Source organism: Melanerpes formicivorus, unplaced genomic scaffold (assembly GCF_026170545.1).
Source record: "Melanerpes formicivorus ecotype bairdi unplaced genomic scaffold, bMelFor1.0.p_v2 SCAF_6, whole genome shotgun sequence".
NCBI classification, from domain to species: Eukaryota; Metazoa; Chordata; class Aves; order Piciformes; family Picidae; genus Melanerpes; species Melanerpes formicivorus.
Window position 1 is genome coordinate 12,667,943 of NW_027142358.1, and position 22,050 is coordinate 12,689,992.

The window sequence follows — 22,050 nt, forward strand, 5'->3', positions numbered from 1 at the left end:
CATTTTTGGGGAAATGCCAGCCTTGGGACTCTTCCTGTCTTTTCATTATGTCAGAAAGCTCATGGTGTGTTAAAAAATAATCAACATTAGGATTTACTTCTTTTTAAACAAATGATGATACAATGTTATTTATAAACAGGTATTATTATGTCCAGATGCTTTTGTGTCTAAAGCTGGGACAGAGGTCACATGAAATCATATGAAAAACTGTGATGACTCTAAGCCAACCAGTCATTCACATTTTGTTTTCCTCTCAGGCAGAGCCTGCAGAAACGGTGGCAAGACAAAGGTTACTCAGCCATAATACTGAGTGGGAAAGGATACAGCCCCAGGACCCACAGGGAGAACAAAGCCTATGTGGTATCTGCTGGGAAAAGCTTGAATCAGAAGCACTACAACTAAGAGATCTGAAAGCAGCTAGGGATTTCTGGGTGTCCAGCTTCAGAAGCATGATTTTTGGAAAGCACATGAGTATCAGCTTCCAGAAATAGGGCAATTTTGAGCTGTCCTGAAATGATTAATTATTTTTAACTCTGTTTCAAGATAATCAGTCAGAAGTTCCTCATTATCCTTGGAAATATAGGCTTTTCACTCCTATGTACCTTCTTTTTGCACATATAACAGCTGCCCTTACTGCCAGAAGGAGAAAGTGAGCCAAACCCATCCCATTATACCTGTAGAAACACAAGGGATGACTACAAGGGACAGGGGACCTCTTGGAAAAGAGGAGAAAGTAAAATCTGTCTGTAATCTCAGGACTGGGAAGAAAGCACTACACATTTGCCTGTGACCTTTCTTCATGTACAGACCCTGTTTTGTTCTATGTTTGTCCTGTGCTTGATATTGTAAAGTCCTCCTTCATCTTAGCAGCTCCCAGGGCAAAATGTGTAAGGGGTAGTGAAGAGAACGTGTCCCTGATTTCCAGTGCTTTGTGTCTAGGGCTAAAGGCACTTGAAAGTAAAGGTGTGTTTGGGGCAGGCATGGAGAAAATCTGGCTTTTAGTAGAAGATAGAGAGAACTTCAAAATTCTGAGAATAAATACAGGTTCCCAGAAAATGAGAGGGGAAAATAGGTAGAGCAGTTGCTCTAGGACTTGGGGCAAGGCAGATTTACCCCTGTAGAAGACCAAACTGAATGTTTGACTCATTATGCCCGTTTCACAACTATCCTTCAGAGGCTGTTGAGCACATGCAGTTTGGGCTATTTCATAGGAAATTAATTTGCATTTCACTGAAGTGATCCCAGTAAGCACAATTGAGCAAGAGGCAAATCAGGCACAGCCTCTAGTGCTTGCCCATCCCTGTAGGTCCCAATCTCTGTGGTCAGCATGCAAGGGTAAAAGCTTTCATGCTTCACCTTATTTATCCTGCCATAAGACCTGTTAGCTATCAGGATTTCTCAGATACGGCAAGCATTCAATACAGAAAATTCATGTAGTGTCACTGGTTGCCTCCAAAATGGTTGCTCAGAGAGCGCCTCTCTAGGCACTGACAGGACTTTCTTTTCCACAGAATGGAAATATCTTAACAGCCCTTACTATCTTCTTGTCATGCCAAACATAGTATAGAACCTGCTCTGTCACATTCTGGTGTAAATATTTTTCCTCTCAGCACCTGTAAGAGTTTGATGCTAGCAGTGGAGGGTAAGAAACCATAGGAAAACTGCAAACATTTTCCAGGATGAGTCTCTTCCAGTCCCTGTCCCTCCCAGTTGAAACATTCACCTAATGGGACTGAAAGTTTTCCTACTCCCCACATAGGTATTGTCAAACATCATTTTTGCATTGATGAAAGCTGTGAAGAAGGAAAAACATCTTGCCTACTTTTTAAAGGTGAAGATGCTGAGGATCAGATGGTTAAAGTTGCCCAAGGAAAGTAACAACATAATGTGTAACCAGGCCCCAGGTTTTGCTTTCAGTTACATCAGACTGAATCAGACCCTCAGATGGAAGAACAGGGATCCAAGGCCCGAACTCCGCTATACTATGCTGAATTACTTCCCATTACAGTTTTGAGCATGCAGAGTTAAGAAGCGCTATGCTACCATTACACCCATGTAACAAAAAAGTGATCTCTGCCTTTGTGAGTGCTCACCTGACTGAGCCCTGAGGACAGATTTTCAGTACATTGATCTAGCCATACTTTGCTGGCAATAAACTATCATAGTTGTGCTGGCTGGCCCACAGATTTCTCAGGAAGACTAAAAATACAGGAATAGCACATGCACTGAGAACTCTGGCTTATCTAGAGCCCTCCAGTCAATATTACAACTGCTGTAAAATCACAGTGTTCCTCTGAAGCCTTCAGTCAGTCTCAGTGGAAAACTGCTGGGCTGGACCTGGCAGCAGAAGCCAAGGCTGTCAGGGAGGATTAGCTTGCAGGTGAAATTCTACATTCGGACAGGAGCTCACTGATGTTTCTTGCAGTGGCTTAGGTTTCTGTATTTCTCATGATGCTCTTCATTTTCTCTTGTATATAGTTTTGAGTTATACTGTGCTCCATCCTCCCATAAATCCCTCACTGCCTGCTCCTGCCACATTAGCATGCTTGGTACAGAGGCAGTATGGTCACCGCACCAACAGCCAGGGACCAGGATTACAAGTATTTCTTGCCCCATCATGAGTTTGGAGCCCATGACGCCACAGGCTGAGTGAGAAACATTTGTCACTGGGAGCTGACAGCACCAAAGGCTTGTGAATAACAGGAAAGAGAGGGATCGTGCTGTATATTTCTGAGTGGCTCCACCCTGCTGTCCAGGAGGGGCTGTGCTTACTGATAGCTGCTGGTTTCCTCCAAGCATCACGCACAGGCTGTGGGGACATCACAGGTTGCCCTACCCCTGACCTGTCTTCTCTGCTTAGAAGTATTTAGACTGCTTTGGCCCCAGACAATTAGCTGAGTGTGAATAATGTTGGGGGTTTTTTTATGTTATGATCATAAATGCTCCCACCCTCTCTCTCTTCTTCAAGGGGTATGGGCTAACTTTAAATGTAAACTTTATGGAGTGTGAGGAAGTGTTTGCAAAGCAAAAGCATCAAAAGCTATGTATCTTCAAACTGATCCCAAACATTTAATTTTGCTTAAAAGGAAATGCTTTTATTTAGGCTTTAAAGTTCTTTCTCTTGTTGTTTGACAGCTTCCACTTTCTTTCATCTTTCTAAACACAGGCAAATTTCAAAACAACAACAGTTCAAAACAAAAAGATCAGAAACCTTTGTTTAAGAAATGCCAGACTGAAATGATTTATGTATAGTTTGTCAGCCAAAGCCATTCACCAAATGGTCAAAACATTTGATCATTTCCAGTCCCTTTCTGAGCATTCTCCTTCCTGTTCCTTTGGAAGTATCTTCAGCAATGAGGGAGGCTGGGAGTCTAGAGACTGAATCCTTTCTTGGCTGTGCTAGCAAGCAAAGTGGGCTGGGGAAACTCAACTGCTCTCCTGTTACTTGAAAATTGTATTCCCAAAACCAGCAACAGAACTGAGGAAGCTGCTGTCACCTATGATTAAACAATGCTCTCATCTGGCATTAAATATAAGCCAGTGTAAGCACTCTTGCATCTCTATTAACATTAACTTAATTTAGTAGGAATTGATTTGATGGAACGATTTGGTTTGCCATGTTCTTTGCCAAGCAGAGTGAGAATACCCTGTACTGGTCTGCTATCTTTCAGACAATACTGATTGCTTTTTCAGGGGCATCTGAGTCCCTGAGATGACACCAGGACAGGCAAGAGATTGAATCCTATGTGGACAACTTAGAGGCAAATGTAAAAACCACAGAATGGGAAGCCTGGAGCAGAGTCTCAGCTGGGGTGAACCAATATGCATCCGTCAGCTATATGATCATCTGGACATTGTTTTTGTGTGGGTCTCACTCTGCCCTGCCTTTTTTGTATGACAGTGAGGACAGGTGAACCTTGGGCAGGTTTGGTGAGGGCAGAAGGCTCTGCAGCTGAAGGAGGCTGTCCCTGTGCTGAGAGATACACAGCACAGCTCCAGCTGCAGGGCTGTGCGGGAGCCATGGGCTTTTCTTGCCCCAGTCAGCCTGGGTGCTACCTTGCATTCCAGCAGTTTAAAAAGTGCTGCTCTTGTGATACAACAGCCTGGAGGTGCTCTGTGAAGAGGGGCAAACTTCCCCAGCATCTAGGTCACAGCTGTATTTATACAGCTTGAAAAACAAACAAAGAAAAGTGCTCTGAGGCACAGAGCTTTAGCACTCAGGCAGTGAGGATATTAAAAAGGAGGGGAGATAAGCCACCAAGAGCTTCATTTCCTTTTTAGCTTCTTTCTAATTTATTTGCTTGTTTATTTAAATGCTCTGCTTTGGGAAACTGAGGCTCCATTTCACAAAGGATTTAGAGGAATTTTGCAGGCAGCCAGAGCTGTCAGACAAGACCAAGCTAGCTGCAAACCCTCTGGAGTGCAACAGAGAATTTAGGAACTTTTTATAACATCTTCTTGTAGTCAAACTCTCTTCTTCTGGTACTTTTCTTGAGCTCTGCCAAAAGGCCAGGCTGCTGTCTGTTTGGAAACTATGCAAAATAGACATCTGTCTTCTGCTGTGTATGAGGCAGGTCTGGAGACTAAGAGCTTGCTCTGTTGGATTGTATGTTGCTTGTGCTGCCTCAATATGCAACATTAATAGAGGATGGGCCATCTTTGACCTCCCTCACTGCTTGGGAGGGTTTGGCATGCCGGAGAGGAAGGCCATTGCCTGATGGTTCATGGCCATGGTGAAATTATGTACAGAGCACACAACACTTGGCTTCCTCCCACCCACCTCCCATTCCAATTCATCACTATTACCACAATGAATGCCTCAAAGAGAAATCTTCCTTATACACCATTTGATATTTTTGGTGTGTTTCTGTCATCCTCTTCACCTAGCCTCCTTTACTTTTCCTCATGGAGTTTTTTGGTCTGTGTCTCTATCAAAAATCATCTTCCTAGTTAAGTCTTTCCACTTCATGGAAGCCAGTGCAGTAGGCAGGCAAGGCAGAGGTCAATCTGCATGTCAGAAGCACAAAACTTCAGGCAAAGAATTGGGGTAAGCTCTTGTAGCATCCACTATGGAAGAAGGTGCACAGAAAGGTGTTTTAGTCTCCTGACAGTCACATGGTACACCCAGCAAGAGAAAAAGAGTAGGGAAAGGTGCTGAAAATATTATGTCTTTGCAGTTCAGTCAGTATTAGAACATAGGAGTTTCCATTACAGCTGTGCTGGAGGGTTAAAATGAGATCTTCATTTTTAGCCCAGAAAATATTTGAATTTGTGCATTATTTTCCTGATCACTCATTATTCAAGTGAGCTGGCTCAAGAGGACAGCACAGGCCTGGACAGGAATGAGCTACCCTTAGACAAGTTCTTTCCAAATTTCACAGTATCACAGTATAACTCAGGTTGGAAGAGACCTCGAGGATCATCGAGTCCAACCATTCAGCACCTCAATAGCAGTCCACCTGTTCCCAGGAACAGGAATAACCTGACCATGAAAGAGAAACTGTTGGAGTCCTCAACCCATGTATCTGACAACAGTGACTAACTTCATAATCTTCATTTCAAGACTAGAATCAGGTCCATCCTCTAGCCTGTGGCTTTTGAAAAATGACACCTCCATGAGTCATCCTTACCCAGACCAAATACATGTGAATTACTTCAGAATTTCACTATTATGAAAAGAGCTCTTAAAAATCAGTTACTAAGGTTTTCTATTTACAACAGTTTCAAGGGACATTTTCCAGCTCTCACAGATGTGTCCTAGTTCATACTAGACAACAGGACTTGAACCTTGACTAATTATTTGGACAGGCCTAGTTCTAAGATTTGGTAGTTTAGGTGTTTCTTACCTCACTCAGTCTACAGCATTCATCCATGTATTCATCCAGACTGTCACTTGTGGGGTACTTTTTCAGTTGATGTCCGTGGATCTGAAGGTCTTGTGTGCTGCCAAAGTTCTCTGGGAAATTGTCAGCAATTGTCTTTGGCTCTTCTATGGGAGCTGGAGTGGCAAGAGGGCTCTCTCTGGGAGGGTCTGTCTCTGTTGTAGGTTCCTTTTCCAAAGATTGCCTTTCACTTTGGTCAAAATTTTCATCAGTTCGTTCTTCCTGAGGGACACTGATGTCTTCCAGGAAAGCTGTAGGACCCTGTACAGCATCTACCTCCTGGCTATAGCACTCAGCCTGCTTTTCAGTCTCTGGATCTTGCTGGCTGACTCTTCTGGCATGCTCTTTACATGTTCTCATTATCAGATGGTCAATTTCTGGAGAGGAAGAGGTGCTAAGCACACCCGAGTCACAAAATGAGTCTCTGCTGTGAAGCACAAAACTCTTCTCTGAAGCAGTTGGTGTTGATGGCGAATTAGCCCCACTTGGCAATTCAACCCCCGAGTCCTCAGATTCAAATTTGGAGAATCTGTGAAGTCGACACTTAGACTCAAAGGCATTGAGGTCAGGCAGTGTGGCTACACAGTCTGTGCTTGCTGGGGCATCTGCATAGTCTGGAGCTGCTGGTGTAGTTGCTGCAATCAGATTTCCCTGGTAGTCCAGTGGGAGGTGGGCACCTGGGAGATGGGAATCTTCTGTACAGGCTGTGTCAGTTGGAGCCTCTGGGATTAACCCTGGGTTTTGAATTCCTTCATTGCTCAGTATCTTCATATGTGTTAACACGACTTTGTCCTCTGCAGGGGGACTCTTCTTACCTGCTTAAAAGAAAACAAGCAGAAGGTCATAAGGGGCTACAAAACTTAGTGTCTAGCACATCCCCAGAGGGATCTGAAATGTAAAACTGTCTACAGTTAGGTGGTAGAGGGTGACAGCTCTGATTTCTTCTTCTTGGGTTATATGAAGCTCTCTAGTAGGCCTTGCCACCACCTCAGAGTCATTCTGGGGGAAGATACAAACACACCCAGAGTTCTAATTTAATAGGTAGAAAACAAGACATGTAGCCAGGTACCCTATTAGTGACTACCTGAATAGAGATGCAGAGAAATACTTGTTCTTTCATCACAATACACATAATTTTAAGGCTAAAATATTTCCTCCAATTAAATACATTCTGAACCAGCAGGAAAAAAGGCCAAAATGAAATCTGTCTTTCCTCAGACTTAAGTGAATTTGGGGTTGCAACAAGCAATTTTCAAACTGCTTTTGTCTGCAGTATTCTCTGCAGACACACAGGTGACAAAAAACAAGTGCTGATAGGAGAAGCAAATGAAGTACTGTAGATCTTTTTTAATCCCTCTATGGTTTTAACTATGAAGTACTCTCTTTAAATGAACTCTTACCTTCTTTGTAAAGAGAAAGGAGGTGGGGACAACTTTGTTCATGAGCTTTTTGTACATGGACAAAGAAGACTTGTTTTCACAATACAGTTATATCACATGGTAATGTGGTAGAACATCTCTGGATGAAAGGCTGATCCACAGGGGCTGAAGATCTGTCCCCAGGTTTTCTCACAGTTTTTCTGAATCTAATATTTCGCAGTGCAGACTTCTTGTTCACATTGGTAGGAAAGCCACTGTGAAAGCTCTGCATCCATCCTTAAACAAACTGCAAATCTCATCTCCAAGTCCATCTGTTTGTGGATTTGGGACCAGGAATTGCACAAAACTTCAGTTTCTCTGATGTCTTTTTCCTCATTAGAGCCTGACCCAGAGAACCTCAAAGGGCTACAATGCATTCACTTTTCAAGATATCTTACTTCCTACTTAATTTCCTTTCATTTCCCTTTCCTACTTGCTTCCTTTTTGCCTGTCATCAAACCAGCAGCCACTTCACAAATTCAGTAACATAATTATCCCGAAGTAGGTAGGGAAGCCTGAGACCCCTCACTAGCAGTAGAGCAGGGAGAGCTCTGGCATGCAGCCCTCCTTCATGGTAATCCAGAAAACTCCCTGTTTCAGAAATAACCCATTTTCCAGCCTTCCCTCCTCCAGCTTGCTTTCCAGTGTCCATAGACAAAGGAGGCTCTTACTCTTTAAGACAAAACAGCTGTTACATGGATCATTTTCTACTTTATTTAAATTCCTTCTCACTGATCTTGATAATTTCTTGGGATACCACTGAAACATGCCCTTTACTCTTCAGAGGCAGCCATAGATTTAATATTTCACACTGGATTTTCATAAAGCTGTGTAGATGAGGAGAGAGCAATGGAAGTTGTCTACCTCAGGTTCAGCAAGGCTTTTGACACTGCCTCACATTAACATACTCATAGGTAAGCTTAGGAAATGTGAGTTAGGCAAGTGGACATTTGAGGTGGACTAAGGACTGTATGAATGACAGAGGGTTGTGATCAGTGGTGCAGAGTCTAGTTGGAAGCCTGTAGCTAGCAGTGTTTCCCAGGGTTCAGTACTGTGTCCAGTCTTACTCAATATCTTCATCAATGACCAGGATGAAGAGAGAGCGTACTCTCAGCAAGTTTGCTGATGGTGCAAAACTGGGAGGAGTGGCTGATGCACCAGAAGGCGCTGCCAATAAGCAAGCCCTGGACAGGCTGTAGAGTTGAACAGAGGGAAACATCATGAAATTCAACAAGAGCAAGTGCAGATTCCTGCACCTGGAGAGGAATAACACCATGCACTAGTACAGGTTAGGGGTTAGCCTACTGGAAAGTAGCTCTATGGTGAAGGACCTAGAATTCCTGGTGGACAGCAATGTACTCTTGTGGCCAAGAAGGCCAATGGTATCCTGGGGTGCATTAAGAAGAGTGTGGACAGCAGGTGAATGGAAGTTCTCCTTCTCTTCTGCTTTGCCCTAGTGAGACCACCTGTGGAGTACTGTGTCCAGCTCTGGGCTCTCCAGTTCAAGAGAGACAGGGAATTACTGTAGAGTCCAACATAGATCTACAGAGATAATTAGCAGTCTGAAGCATCTCTCTTATGAGGAGGGGCTGAGAGACCTGGGGCTCTTTAGCCTGAAGAAGAGTGAGAGGGGAATCTTATCAATGCTAATAAATATCTAAAGGGTGGGTGGCAAGAGGATGGTGCCAGGCTCTTTACAGTGATACCCAATGATGGGCAATGAGCACAAACTAGAACACAGGAAGTTCCACCTAAACATAAGGAAAAAACATCTTTACTTTGAGGGTGATGGAGCACTGGAACAAGCTGCCCAGAGAGGTTGTGGAGACTCCTTCTCTGAAGACTTTCAAAACCTGCCTGGACACATTCCTGTGCAACCTGATCTGAGTGAAGTTGCTTTAGCAGGGGCTTTAACTACATCATCTCCAGAGGTCCCTTCTGATCGCTGTCATTCTGTGATTCTGTAAAAGCATTGTCAGTGATAAATAATCCCACCTGATAGGCTTTTTGTGGCACTCAGGCCTCTTACAGAAGATCTTGTGTGTCATATACAGAATTAACGGTACATGCCTCCCTGGGCAGAAGTCACAGGCATCTCTCCACTGTAAAAACCCACATTTGGGAGTCAGTGCCAGACCATCAGCAATGCAACACCAATATATTTCTGTGGTGAAAGACAAGATGAAGACATTGCCCACAGAAACACTCATGAAGAGCTGTATGATCCGGGTAACAGCCTTTCCCCTCTTGGGATGAGTATGACAGACCTTGAACTGAGGATAAGGAATAGGGAGCTCGGTTTGCAGCTTCATGCATAGCAAAATGTTTTGGAAGGAGGCCATGGAGCTTAGTTGTTACTAATCTGGACTGAAGAGGATCTGTCTACTCAGCTATAAAGACCTCTTGGCAGCAAGAGGCAAAGTGTTGTATCTGCATGAAAAATTAAATGCTAACAGGTTTTTCTGATGGCTTCACCACCTTAGATTACACAACAAAACCACTGAGACTCAGGAGGAGAGCAGTCGCATTGTTGCACATCCCTTTTAAGAACAAGCCATACAGCTGTCACTCTTACCAAGAATCACTATATGCAATGGCAGTTCCTTGCCGCAAACTCTGAATGCCTTCACTTACTAATCATGCCATGCTTTCCTTTGACTGGAGACTCTCTCACTGTCTTTCAGTCTGCCTCTTTTTACCTTGCTTAACCGGTTTCACCTTGGCCTACACAAATATTTCTTTGTCTGAAATCAGGAAGCAGCATATTAAAATAAGGTCTTGCTACTTTAAGAAGGAGATGGCAGATGCTTTAGTGTGTGTCTTTGATGACTACAATGTTTGGCTTCAAAAGAAAAAACTAAAAATTAGATGATGTCTCTGATCTCTGCATGAGGATCCCCTCAATGTCAGTAACTCCAGTGCTGAGAAGGGTCTACCCTCTTGACAACACAGTACTTTCCTCTCCCCATCCTTGGTCACTAGCAACATCAAATGGTTTCACAGCAATTTCTTGTTTATCTGTTGTAGACTGCAAACCACTGATTTAAGCACTGGCAGGTCATAGTAACCACAGTGTTTGAATTCTCTGATTTATTCTCCCAACCCCTTGTGATACAAAAATTTTATCGCTCTCCTACCGCAAGTTCAGAATAGATGAAAAGTACGACGGGATTTTGCAACACACTTAGGCACCTTGTCCTCATCCATTCAGTCATCCTTTTCCATGGTCAGTGAGGTCATCTGTGCTACAGTGGAGACATCTCCCATGATTAAGGCAGTGACCTGAAGCTCAAGTTTGTCTTGCTGCACCCCATGGATGGAACAGTCTCTTCTTCCTCCCTGTCCTGTGTTATGGAACCTAAACCATAGTGCTTCCAACAAACGTTGTTTCTGATACAGATCTTGAGAGAGGCATATAAAAATACTCATCTCTTTCAAGCACATTGCCAACAAACACCAGAATGGTGCAATTAAATCTCATCTGTGCAATTCCACACACACACACAAAGAAAAAAAAAAAAAAAAGAGAGAGAGAACTGTGTCCACTAACTCTGGCTGAGGACTTGATCTGTAAGTGCTTTGCACAATATGAGGGGTCTGGAGCAAAGGAGGGAAGATGGCCTGGTGTGCTGGAGGGAGTGTGCTGCAGGAGTAAAATTACAATGCTGCACAGAGGTTTCTGAAAAGAGGTGTGAAGAACTTCAGAGGGCTGAAAGATGGCATTAAGTTTGGTAAGATGTATTTACTTGTACTGGATGCCAGCCAGGTTTGACACTGCTGCTCCTGGGAAATCAGCCAAGATTTTTTTGTTGTTGTTTCTTGTTTCCTCTCCCCTGGACTGGTTTTCCACATACCTTCTGAGATGGGAGTAAGGGACCAAAAGATGCTTTTGGTCAGCTGGCTGAGACACTGATAGAGGAGCAGGAGAGGGAATTGAGTTGTTTGTGTACATGCAGCATAACAGTGGTATAGCTTCCTGCAGCATCTTTGTCAATGTGTGCCCAGGCCAAATGTTGTTTCATGTTAATTTATGCTACTTGCCTAGTAGCCTTCTCAAAGGGTTATATGACTTTGTAATTACATTAGAGATAAACAGCATTCCCTGGGTTGTAATATAAGCCTGTGACTGATTATGTGTAACCTTAGGTAAGGTCCTGTGCCTGTACAGCTGGAGAATAAGATTGTTTCCCATCGCCCAGGGAGGTGGTAACAGTGAACTAGCTAATGTCTGAAGGTAATTTGTAGAGAGTTAAAAGCATTGATGTGTTCCAGCAGAGTCTCTCAAACTTTGTTTTGCTTTGTTTCCAAATTGCTCTCTAGGATAATTCTCTGTTGGTAGTTACCAAAATCTAGCAGAAAAACTTAAATCCTTCAAAGGTGAATGCCTTCCCATCAGCTCCTGTCCCAAGGTTTTCCTTTCCTTGGAATTTCATGTCCTAGTGTGTTTCTCCTGTTGCACAGTAACTAGCAGCTGGAGGGGCACAGCCTAATGCACAAATGCAGAGATTTCTGACCTGAGGAAGGAGAGTGGATATCTAAGAAGAAATTAACTCAAACAACTGCCCAGGCATTCCCACTGCTGTTCAGGCCTAACTCCTGCAAAAGCGTCAACCTTTCTAGTAAACAAGCCAAAGTCTATATTTGAATCCCTATGCTCCAAAGCCTTGAAATCCAAGTCTAATTTTGTCTGTTTTGTATCTATGTCTGTGGCTCACAGCCACATTTCACTAGCAATTCCCTCAGCTGCAAGCCCTGTTAAGCTCTGCTGTGTCCTGAGAGGGGTCCTTGGCCTCTGATGCACTGATTCAAGTATCATACATGGTACAGGGACTTCTGATGCATCTAGCTAATGCAAGTACTGGTGGTGGGAATAAGCCAGGCTGGCAGAGGGATAAGTGCTGCTAGTGACCACATAGAACTATACCATATAGTGCTACCTAGTGCTGGTCTTATCCCTTCTGTTCTGTGCCCACCTGTCTTCAGAAAACATTTGTCCTGATTTGTAGGCTGCTTGGAATGGGGAAAATTTGGCACCAAAGCTTTGCTTATCCTTGCAATTTTTACACAGGATAGCAGCATCAGAGCTATGACAGCTCTCTGCTTCACCCCAGCGCTACTGGAAGTTTAATGTGCACAGCAAACCCACACACAGTGGGTGGTGCTGGCAGGGTTATGCAGGGTGGCAGTTCCAGGGAGAGGCACAAGGTGAGCAATTCAGAGATGGTCAGGGTTCCTATTCCTCTCCCCACTCCCATCTCCCACAAGACATGCAACACCCTCTAGATTATATTTGATAAGGCAAATACTTCCCAACTGTATCGTGCCACAGGAACAGAAGACCAGAAATAAAGGGTATTACTAATGAACTGGGAAGCAAGATTAGCAGGGAGTTTGCACGGCTGCCCTGGAAAGGAAGACCAAAGTCAAACCCATCAGTCACACCAGTCTGCTTAGCCCTGAACACAGGAGCAAGATATATGAGCAAAAGCCTCAGAGGAGGATTTTCAGCATCCCACAGAGAACCTGCACAGCCTGCCTAGTAAGTCCTCTTCAGATCCAGCTATGCCAAGTTTTAAATCCTGTGCCATGCAGGACAGGTTCTGTCATGGGGCTGTGGTGTTCAACTAACAAACTGAAAGATCATTAGCTTTTGAAGAATCATTAGGCAGCAGTGACTAGTGAAGCTGGAGTCAGACTCATGACCTAGAAATGAAATGCTGCCTCTCCCATTCAGTCCTTGCATTCCCTCATTTTCCTTCCTTCCTTCTCAAAAAAAGTCTCCCTTTAGTCCTGTTGCTGCCACTTGTTCTCTAACATTGCTGGCAGTATGGCTCAAGTGGTTTCCCTTTCACTGTGACGATGGGATTTTTTTTTTCTCACCAGTGGTGGTCTCAGTTTCCCAGAATTTAAGAGAAATGGGGTCACTTCCTCTCTGAAACAATAGGTATTTTTTTTGCTGTTGACTCTTCCCCTCTACATGCTGAGGGGTGGGGCTGTGCTGACACCTACTTCTCAGTATTCACCCACCACCTGGCCCCAATGGAGACCATGCAGGGTCTGTGTTTCTGTCCTAGCTGGGCAACAGCTGTTCCCTCTAAGGCCCCCTGAGCACAGAGAGATGTTGCATGGACAGGGCCACAATACTTAGAAGAATTGGATTACTCTCAGGCTACCAAAAAAACAGAACCAGCCCAACAAACAAACAACTACTATCAAAAAAACCTCTGCAGCAACCACTAGCAGTTGACCCTCTGGGAGGGTATTTTATATCCACAGAGTGAGGATCTTCCTGTGTCATGGTCCTTTACAGCCCTACTGAAGACTCAGTGCCAGTCCTGATGATGGTAGGGGTCCTGCTTGGCACCAAATTTCTGCAGACAATCTGCCTTTCCAATGCCTTTCATGCAAAGCTAGTCTGTGAGCATGTTTCTGTGCCTTGGGCTGCCCAATCTGAGCTAGGGCTTCTCCTAAACTGTTAGGACAGATTTTCTAAGGGGAGCTTATGGAATGGTCTTGTGTCTTCAGTACACCCTTACGGTCTCTGTCTACAAATGGCAGAAATTTCTGAAGGCTTGAAAATCACTGTCATAGAAATGCTGAGGTTTTTAACCGGACTTAAGACTGAACAAAATCACATTTGCAGAACACAGTCCCATGTGGTAACTGAATATATCTGCATGATAGACCCAATTCTCAAAATTTCAGTGTATCCAACTGGAGAACTGAAATGCATGTGGATTTCATGGGAGCATATATACAAATTGATTTGTTTGAAAAGTTGAGTGCAAAAGAATAATTATGACAAAGCAGAGACTTTGGACAGTCCTTGAACAAAAGGCACAAAGTTTTTGGGATCGGTTGGCTTCAAGGTGCTCTCCAGCCTCATGCTAGTTAAGTATGTGAAGTGCCTCTGGATGATAGTTTAGTAATATAATGTGACCAGAAATGTTACAGATTCCCTCAAAGCTATGGCTGGTAATAATAAATCCATATATATATGTATAAAAGATGGTGAGAGAAAGATAACAGGGTTCAAGGACTCTGACTGAAGAAGTATTCATTGCTTCAATACCTGTGTTTTGGAAGAGGAGGAGATAATGATAGCTCTTTTCAGGCATTTGAGGGAGATTGATTGTTTACTGATGGATATAGTTGGGTGAACTAAAGAGGAAATGGATTTCCAAGTAAAGAGGTCACTTGACACTTTTACAGCTTGGGTCTATTCATTCCAAATGACCTGTAAAGCTTTTGAAACAAAGCGACAGCTTTGATAGATTAGTGACCTCTGGCAGAAAGTCCCAGGGTCCAGCAAGTCCCCACAGACCACCTGGTTTATCAGTGTAATTTGTGTAGTCTGGCAGTCACCTGTTTTCAGACTAACACCTGACACTGCACGTACCACGATCTGAAGAGCCTCTCCCACTGGTTACTGCATTTACCCTGTAACTTATTTATTGGATATACAGCCCAGGCCAAGGATAATTTTGGTGTGCAAGGATCTGTGCCCAAGGAATCCCTGCTCTGCAATGTAACCACTCCCGCGGCTGGGGGGGAGGCTCACATCCCGCAGTCACCTATTGTATTTGTGAGACTTCATCAAGGAGATGATAGCTCTCCCTAAAAGACCTGTAAATACTTCTCTTTGGAAATGCTCATGCACTCCTTCAGAAGAAAGGTTCAAAACCTTAAATAAAGGAAATGGTGCTTTTATGAGTAGCCCTGTATAATAGCAAAAGATTATTTGGCACACAGCTTCCTATGGTTTCTGAGCAGAAAAATCAACACCATGGAATCAAACATACTAAGGCAAAACCTGTCTAATTTAGGAAACCTTTGCACACTTGATTTGCAGGCTGCCTCATATTGCAAAGGAGTATTCAACCAGAAACAAACTAGGAGACAGGAGGCCCTGTGCAAGGATGGAACCTGCCCCTCAGGGATGACAGGTATGTAGTAATTCAGGTTTTATTGCCTATAATAAGCCTGGATAAACAACTGTTCAATAGCCCTACAGACTAAAGCCATTAAGACACCAGTGCTTCAGCTGAAACCAAAGGAACTCGTGAATTGTATCAGAAAGGTCACTATTAACACATTCTTCATATGCAGTCACTGCTGTCCCCAGGCAAAACCAGAGAGGAGCTTCTGCTCAAAAGAGGTAGCAGTGGGCAGGTGTAACCACACTTCTTGGTATGACTTTTATGTTTGCAGTGAAACTGGTAACAATTTTGGGGCTTGTTGAACCTGCTGCAGCCACGCCAGGACCTTGGTGAGATGAGGTGGTGATGCAGGGTTTTGTAGCTTCAGTAAACTCAGCTTGCCTATACAAGAGTTCCTGCTACCACGATATTTCTGCTGCAATATACCACGTCCCTCCCTCCCTCCCTTCCTCCCCATCAAGTGGGGGAAGATCCAACCTCTACTTCTGTTATTAAACTGTCACTCAAAAATGTTTTGGTTTATATTCTCTATTTTAAGCTGCATTTCCAGATAAAACTTTAAAGTCACTGCCACGAAGAATAGAATAGAATAAACCAGGTTGGAAGAGACCTTCAAGATCATTGCATCCAACCTATCATCCAACACTACCTAATCAACTAACCCATGCAACCAAGCACCCTGTCAAGTCTCCTCCTGAACACCTCCAGTGATGGCGATTCCACCATCTCCCCGGGCAGTCCATTCCAATGGGCAATCACTCTCTCTGTGTAAAACTTCCTCCTGACCTCCAGCCTGAACCTTCCCGGGCACAGCATGAGACTGTGTCCTCTTGTTCTGGTGCTGGCTGCCTGGGAGAAGAGACCAACCTCTGCCTGTCTACAACCCCCCTTCAGGTAGCTGTAGACAGCAACAAAGTCACCCCTGAGTCTCCTCTTCTCCAGGCTAAGCAGCACCACCTCCCTCAGCCTCTCCTCACAGGGCTTGTGTTCCAAGCCCCTCACCAACTTTGTTGCCCTTCTCTGGACTTGTTCCAGCAAGTCAACATCCTTCCTAAACTGAGGGGCCCAGAACTGGACACAGTACTCGAGGTGTGGCCTAACCAGTGCAGTGTACAGGGGCAGAATGACCTCCCTGCTCCTGCTGGCCACACTGTTCTTAATGCAGGCCAGGATGCCATTGGCCCTCCTGGCCACCTGGGCACACTGCAGGCTCATGTTCAGCCTACCATCAACCAGCACCCCCAGGTCCCTCTCTGCCTGGCTGCTCTCCAGCCACTCTGACCCTAGCCTGTAGCACTGCATGGGGTTGTTGTGGCCAATGTGCAGAACCCGGCACTTGGATGTGTTCAATCTCAAGCTTGCAAGAAACAGTGTATTCTTGGCACTTTCTGAGTAGAGATTGGGTCCAAACCATATAAATATTTGGTGTCTCTTTCCAGCTGAGGTGATCAGGGAGTGCTGTCCCTGCTTCTTATTTTTGAGATTTTCTAGCTGAATCTCTTTTCTCTTTTGATTCCTCAGTGCTCTGTGTGATGTGTTCCCCTATCAAAGCTTCCACCTACCCCAGTGACAACACTGCAGCGCCTGGGTGATGAGGGACACTTTTCCATGTGGAAGAGCAAGTTTCCTTTCCCTTTCTAACTCTGCCGCCAGGCTTGCATTATATGGTTTGGGGAAAACAAGTTCATTATCAAATTACATCCAGGGAAACATGAGTGGTTTCCACCATACTGTAAAATGGTAGTCCAGGGAGGCAGGAGTTCAGCATATATATGGTCATGTCAGGACCCCAGAAGGCATTACCACTCCAACACAGTATTTTGCAACATCTTTACCATCCTGCCATTGCACAGTACACTATACTTAGACTCTGGCAAACCCTGTCTGTAGCCACCTCCGTTCCAAGCAAACCAATCCAGTGTAGTGATGTTAATGGAAACAGAAACTGCAGATCTCATTTACAGCTGGCACAAGCCAAGGTGATGGGTAAATAGGCATGCTACAGGTATTCTGCTACCTCAGACTTGTGATCTCAAAGCCTGCAGCACTGGCTAAGGAGTAAAAGCAGACCTATTGTGCCTGAAAAAGGCAGTCTGAGACCACGTAAGTTATTTTCACAACAGACTTACTAAGTTGCAAGTGAGCTGATCTGCTGCAGGACCAGAGCTGCTTTCCCTGCCTGGGTCGCCTCATGTGCACACAACAGGAGGGAGCAAATAAAAGCTCTCAAATTCGGTATAACCCCTGTTGGAGTGGGATATATCACGGATCCGATACCCACTGCCAGAGCAGTGAAAGGCTGAGGGTTGCCCTGATCAGCCTCACGTTCGTGCAACACCTGGGTGCTACGGGAGGGACGAGCGCGCAGAGCCGCTCAGGTGGTGGGTCTCGCTTCCCCTTTTCATGCGCCCATCCCGGGCAGTTCGCCCTCAGAGCCGCTGCGCTCCCCGTCTCCCGCTGGTCTCTCCCAAGCTTTTCCACGCTTGCAAATGCAAAACAAACCCATTGGAAGAAAACAAATTGGTTCCTAAAGCATGGTCCTTCACCCCATCGGCCCCGGGGCAGGAGTTGACCGACTGGAGGCTTAAGTCTTACTGCAGCCTTACCTGCATTGGGGCAGAGGCAGCCGGAGAGCAGGCAGCGCAGCATGGGGCCGGGATGGCAGAGCTGGGGTGCCGTGCGGACAGCCCGTCCGGAGGGCCCGGGAGCGGGCGGGCCGGGCTGGGATTGCCGTAAGTACTGTCTACGGGGCCGCTGAGGGGAAGGAAGGGGGTGGTGGAGGATCGGGTTTGGGGAGGTGTGCCAGCAGCTGCCGGCTGGCTTCGGGCGGGACGGGGCAGCCCCGAGGGGGCGGCGGACTCACCTCTCTTCCAGGGCGCTCCCAGGGTGAAGCTGCGGTGCCAGCTGAACATCCCGGCGGCAGCCACCCTCAGGGGTGGGCGGGGGACGGGGGTGCCATCGCCGCCGGCCCTCCCCGGGCTGCTGCGCGTTCCCGGCGGGCGAGCGGAGCCCGGGCTAGGGCATGGCGAGGGAGGGGAGGCAGCAGACAGCGCTGCCAGCGCGGAGGCTGCGAGCGGGCGCCCGGCCAGCGGTGACTTATAAAGGGAGCAGCCCAGAGGAATGCGTCTCCTCTGACTGATAAGCCGAGATGACTGGAGGGGTTTGAACTACCTTTGCAACCCCCGGAGGAGAGAGGGGGAGAAAGGAAAAAACGGACGGGCGAGAAGAAAAAGAAAAAATTTCAGCACTTGCATAATATCAATAAACAACCCCCCTCTCAAGTGGCTGGAAAGGAAAGGCTGGAATGTTTCTCGTGGGGAGGAGAATAGAATGGGTTTGGTGGGGTTTTTCTTTCCTTTTTTTTTTTCTTTCCCTAAATCGCGTGTTACATGGTCATCACGCAGCACTGCCTAGGTTGTAGCTGGGGCTGCAGGCTATGGGTAAGAGGAGTGAGAGAGAAGTGGCAGGAGCATACAGAATGCATGCTCCTATGGGCAGGTTTGTGGTGTCACCCCACTGACTGACCTCCAAACATGCAGATCAGGAATGAAGAGCTCTCACTAGAGTGCTGCCTTGGGAAACGTGTCAGAAATTATTCCTTGGCTAGATTTAAGCCATACAAATTTCCAACAACCAACAGCCCCTTATTAACCTATACAGAATCTCTGCTTGCTAAAAAACACATCAGTCCTTGCATTGCTCTCTCATCTAGATTTCTGATGACTGTCAGGAGAGAATGTGCTGCTCCACCGGTTAAACCAGCCTGATTCTGTGAACTTCAGCTGCCCACAGGATCAGCAGCCCCGAGCAGACAACAGAGAGGCAGTGGATACTACAGCCCTGCTACAAATACTGTGAGAAAGCCAGGCAGAAGGGGAGCTGTCAAGGCAGATGTAGTCCAGGTGCCCCGACTCTGGTCCCTTAGGTCTTGTGCTTCTACAACAAACACCATGGGCCAGATACCAACTGAAGTGAACTGACTTTTTGCTGTAGTGTGGTGTTTGCTGATGGCAGCACCCACAATTTAAAGACAAGTTGTTTAATTGGCCCTTTCCCCCCATCATATTGCTCTTGCATTTAGGTATTACTTTATTGGCCACAAACTCATGTCATCCAACAGAAGGCATCCTTCCTTCTCAGGCTGGGAGACTCATGATACCCCTTTGCCTCCCACTGCAGTGGAACAGAGTATTTGTGGGCTGTACTTATTTTTCTTGCAGCTGTCTGGCACTTATAATGCACCCAGCGCCTGCTCCTGTTTTGTTTTGGTGGTGGCTTTTTTTATTACTTTTTTGTTGTTGTTGTTGTGTTTTGTTTGTTTGTGGGAAAGACAAAGAGGGTTGTGCCATATGGAAGAAGGAAAGCCATACATTCTGTCAGTGAAGGAGGTCCCTGTTTCTTGCACTGAGACAGTCCCAGGCTGAGAAGGTGTCACCTCTTTGGCTGTTGCTGTGTGTTTGGTGTGCAATGTGCTGCCATGCTCAACCTACCAGCCCAAGTCCAGTGTCTCAGCTCCCAGCTGCAGTGGGCTGACATAACTTATTAGAACTGTGTAATTTACAGGTGCCTTCAAATGGATTCAGGGGCACTGTTAGCAGCCAGAGGAATTCTGGAGACGAAGTACTACCCTCTCACCTCCAGCTCTCCTGCCAATACTGCACACTCCTTCTGCCATTAAGTTCCATTTTTTTGTACACTGCTAAGCACACTTCTGTGCTAAACAAAAGCTTATTTTCTTCTTTAATAATCAGTTTAGAGAAAGAAGAAAGCTATCATGCCAGTGTCTGTATATAGCTGCAATTCAAAATGCTCTGAAATGTATTTAATCTGTAGTGAGCAAAATGCCTGTCAGAAAACTAGATTACTAAGGGGAGTCTCAAGCTGGCCATTTGTAAGGTCAGTTTACCCCCTTGTGTTCAACAAATATTTGTGGCCAACAGAAATGACTGTCCTATCAAAATATAACAAATAAAAGAACCCAGTGAAGGTAAGCTTTTTGAACAAGAATGAAACATCCCCTGGAATATGCTCTAGCCCTGCACTAGGACAAACATGGAATGAAATGGCTGGCAATGAATTCAATATTTTAATGCTCTAGGTACTCTTACAAGAGGGTGTGTTTCTGTGTATGAAACTGATAATTAAAATTGGAAATACCCTGTGTTGACACAATATGTGACAATTTTCAGAGTTTAGAGGGCCCCACAAAGCTGTTAGAATAAACCAAACCAGGTTGGAAGAGACCTTCAAGATCATCGTGTCCAACCCATCAACCATCCAACCCACCCAAACAGCTGACCCATGGCACCAAGCACTCCATCAAGTCTCCTTCTGAACACCTTCAATGACGGCGACTCCACCACCTCCCCGGGCAACCCATTCCATAGCGCAATCACTCTTTCTGTTAGGTGTTGTCTGTGGTTATTTCTGTCTATACGTGGAAAGTTTTAGAAGCATAACTGTGTTTTATGTAGTTATTAGCATCTATTTTTTTTTTACTCCTGAATAGCTTAGCACTGGATCAGGAAAAGGTTATAGCATGCTTAATACTTTTATTCCAGTATAAATGCATCTACCTGAAGGGAGATTTCACCATATTATTAACATCTGTGAAACCTTTCAAGGAGTGGTCACGCATTGATTCCAGCCCTGATCAAAAACAACACACAAGCAAGAAACATAAGTGGTACCTGGTTTTGATATCAGACTTGAAGAAAATGCAGGAAAGGGAAACTGATTATGAATGTGCTTTTGTCTAAACCTTGTGAACACCCTCAACACGGGAAAGGTCATATCCTCTCCGTACAGAAATACATTGAGTCCAGTTGCTTCTGCAGTCCAGTGAGAAAGGAAGGACACTTCTGTCCTGCAGATTTGTCTCTTGTCTGGCAGCAGGAGTATTGCCAGATCTCACCATTTAATTGGGAGTTTTAAGACAGGCTGTCTCCTTTTCCTTGAAGTCCAGTCTGTTAGTGATGGGAGTGTGGGGCACTGGGGCCAAGCTGTATGTTGCTGTGCTGAGGGCAGAGCTCAAGGATGGAGAGGAACCAGGAAGATAGGGAAATGGACCTGCCTTAGCCATGGGGTCAGCCTTGCCTGAGGACTGGGGTCACATTACCAAGTACTCTGTGATGATATTGTGGGTTTTGGCACACACTGCATCTGCTCATTCCCTGCCATTGCCAGTCTTTGGACCCGGGCTCCTTACCATTCACCCCTGTGCTGAAAGTGCTAGATGGGTTCTCTGCAACTGGACAGGAAATTCCCTCTCAAGCTGCAGAGGATGTAACAGGAAGAGGAAAAATCTCTTAGTCAGCATCAGCTTCATTTCTGATGGATACATCCATTTCCTCAGCTGTAAGAAAACTCTCCACCCAAAGAAGTCCCTGAGTGTGGAAAGCTGTTGTGTCTCTGCATCCCCTGGGTGTACAGCTGCATCCTATCTTTCTTGTCACCTTTGTGAGACTTGGAGTTGGTGGGAAGCAGCTTCAGAGCAGAGAGTGCTTGCCTCGGAGGGTACTTCCTGCAGAGAAGCCAGGCACAAGCTCACAGTATGCTACTCAGCCTTTGCACCAAGGAGGGTGGGTGAGAGCATGCAGCAAGGTCCATTTATAGTGCAATTCCCAAATTCCCTGGAAAGCAAGAGAGTTACATTTTGTGGCAAATCCTAAAACCATGCAAGCCATTGTGCTATTCTTTCCATGACCCAGTTACAACTATGCATCCCCAAATCTTCCATAAAAGTAGCTGCTACAGTGCCCATTGAAATGCTCTGCAGCTGTAAAGGAGGATGCCTGTCAAATGTGAGCC

The 22,050-nt window shown here is 45.4% G+C and overlaps 1 protein-coding gene across 4 annotated transcripts in view; it reads right to left on the minus strand.

Annotated features, from left to right (window-relative positions):
* LOC137441859 (uncharacterized) overlaps window positions 1–18,644 on the minus strand; it is a 33,355-nt gene extending 14,711 nt beyond the window's left edge. Inside the window, exons 1-2 of one of the 4 annotated variants that reach the window (XM_068139760.1) lie at window positions 18,104–18,644; window positions 5,847–6,697 (exon numbers count right to left, since the gene is read on the minus strand). In XM_068139760.1, coding sequence (XP_067995861.1) covers window positions 5,847–6,697; window positions 18,104–18,152 — 900 coding nt within the window. In that variant the 5' untranslated portion in view covers window positions 18,153–18,644. Of the gene's footprint in view, window positions 1–5,846; window positions 6,701–17,846; window positions 18,082–18,103 lie in introns of those variants that run through there. The other 3 variants (XM_068139759.1, XM_068139761.1, XM_068139762.1) reach the window with 3 other exon arrangements.
* Between the last annotated feature and the right edge of the window lie 3,406 nt (window positions 18,645–22,050).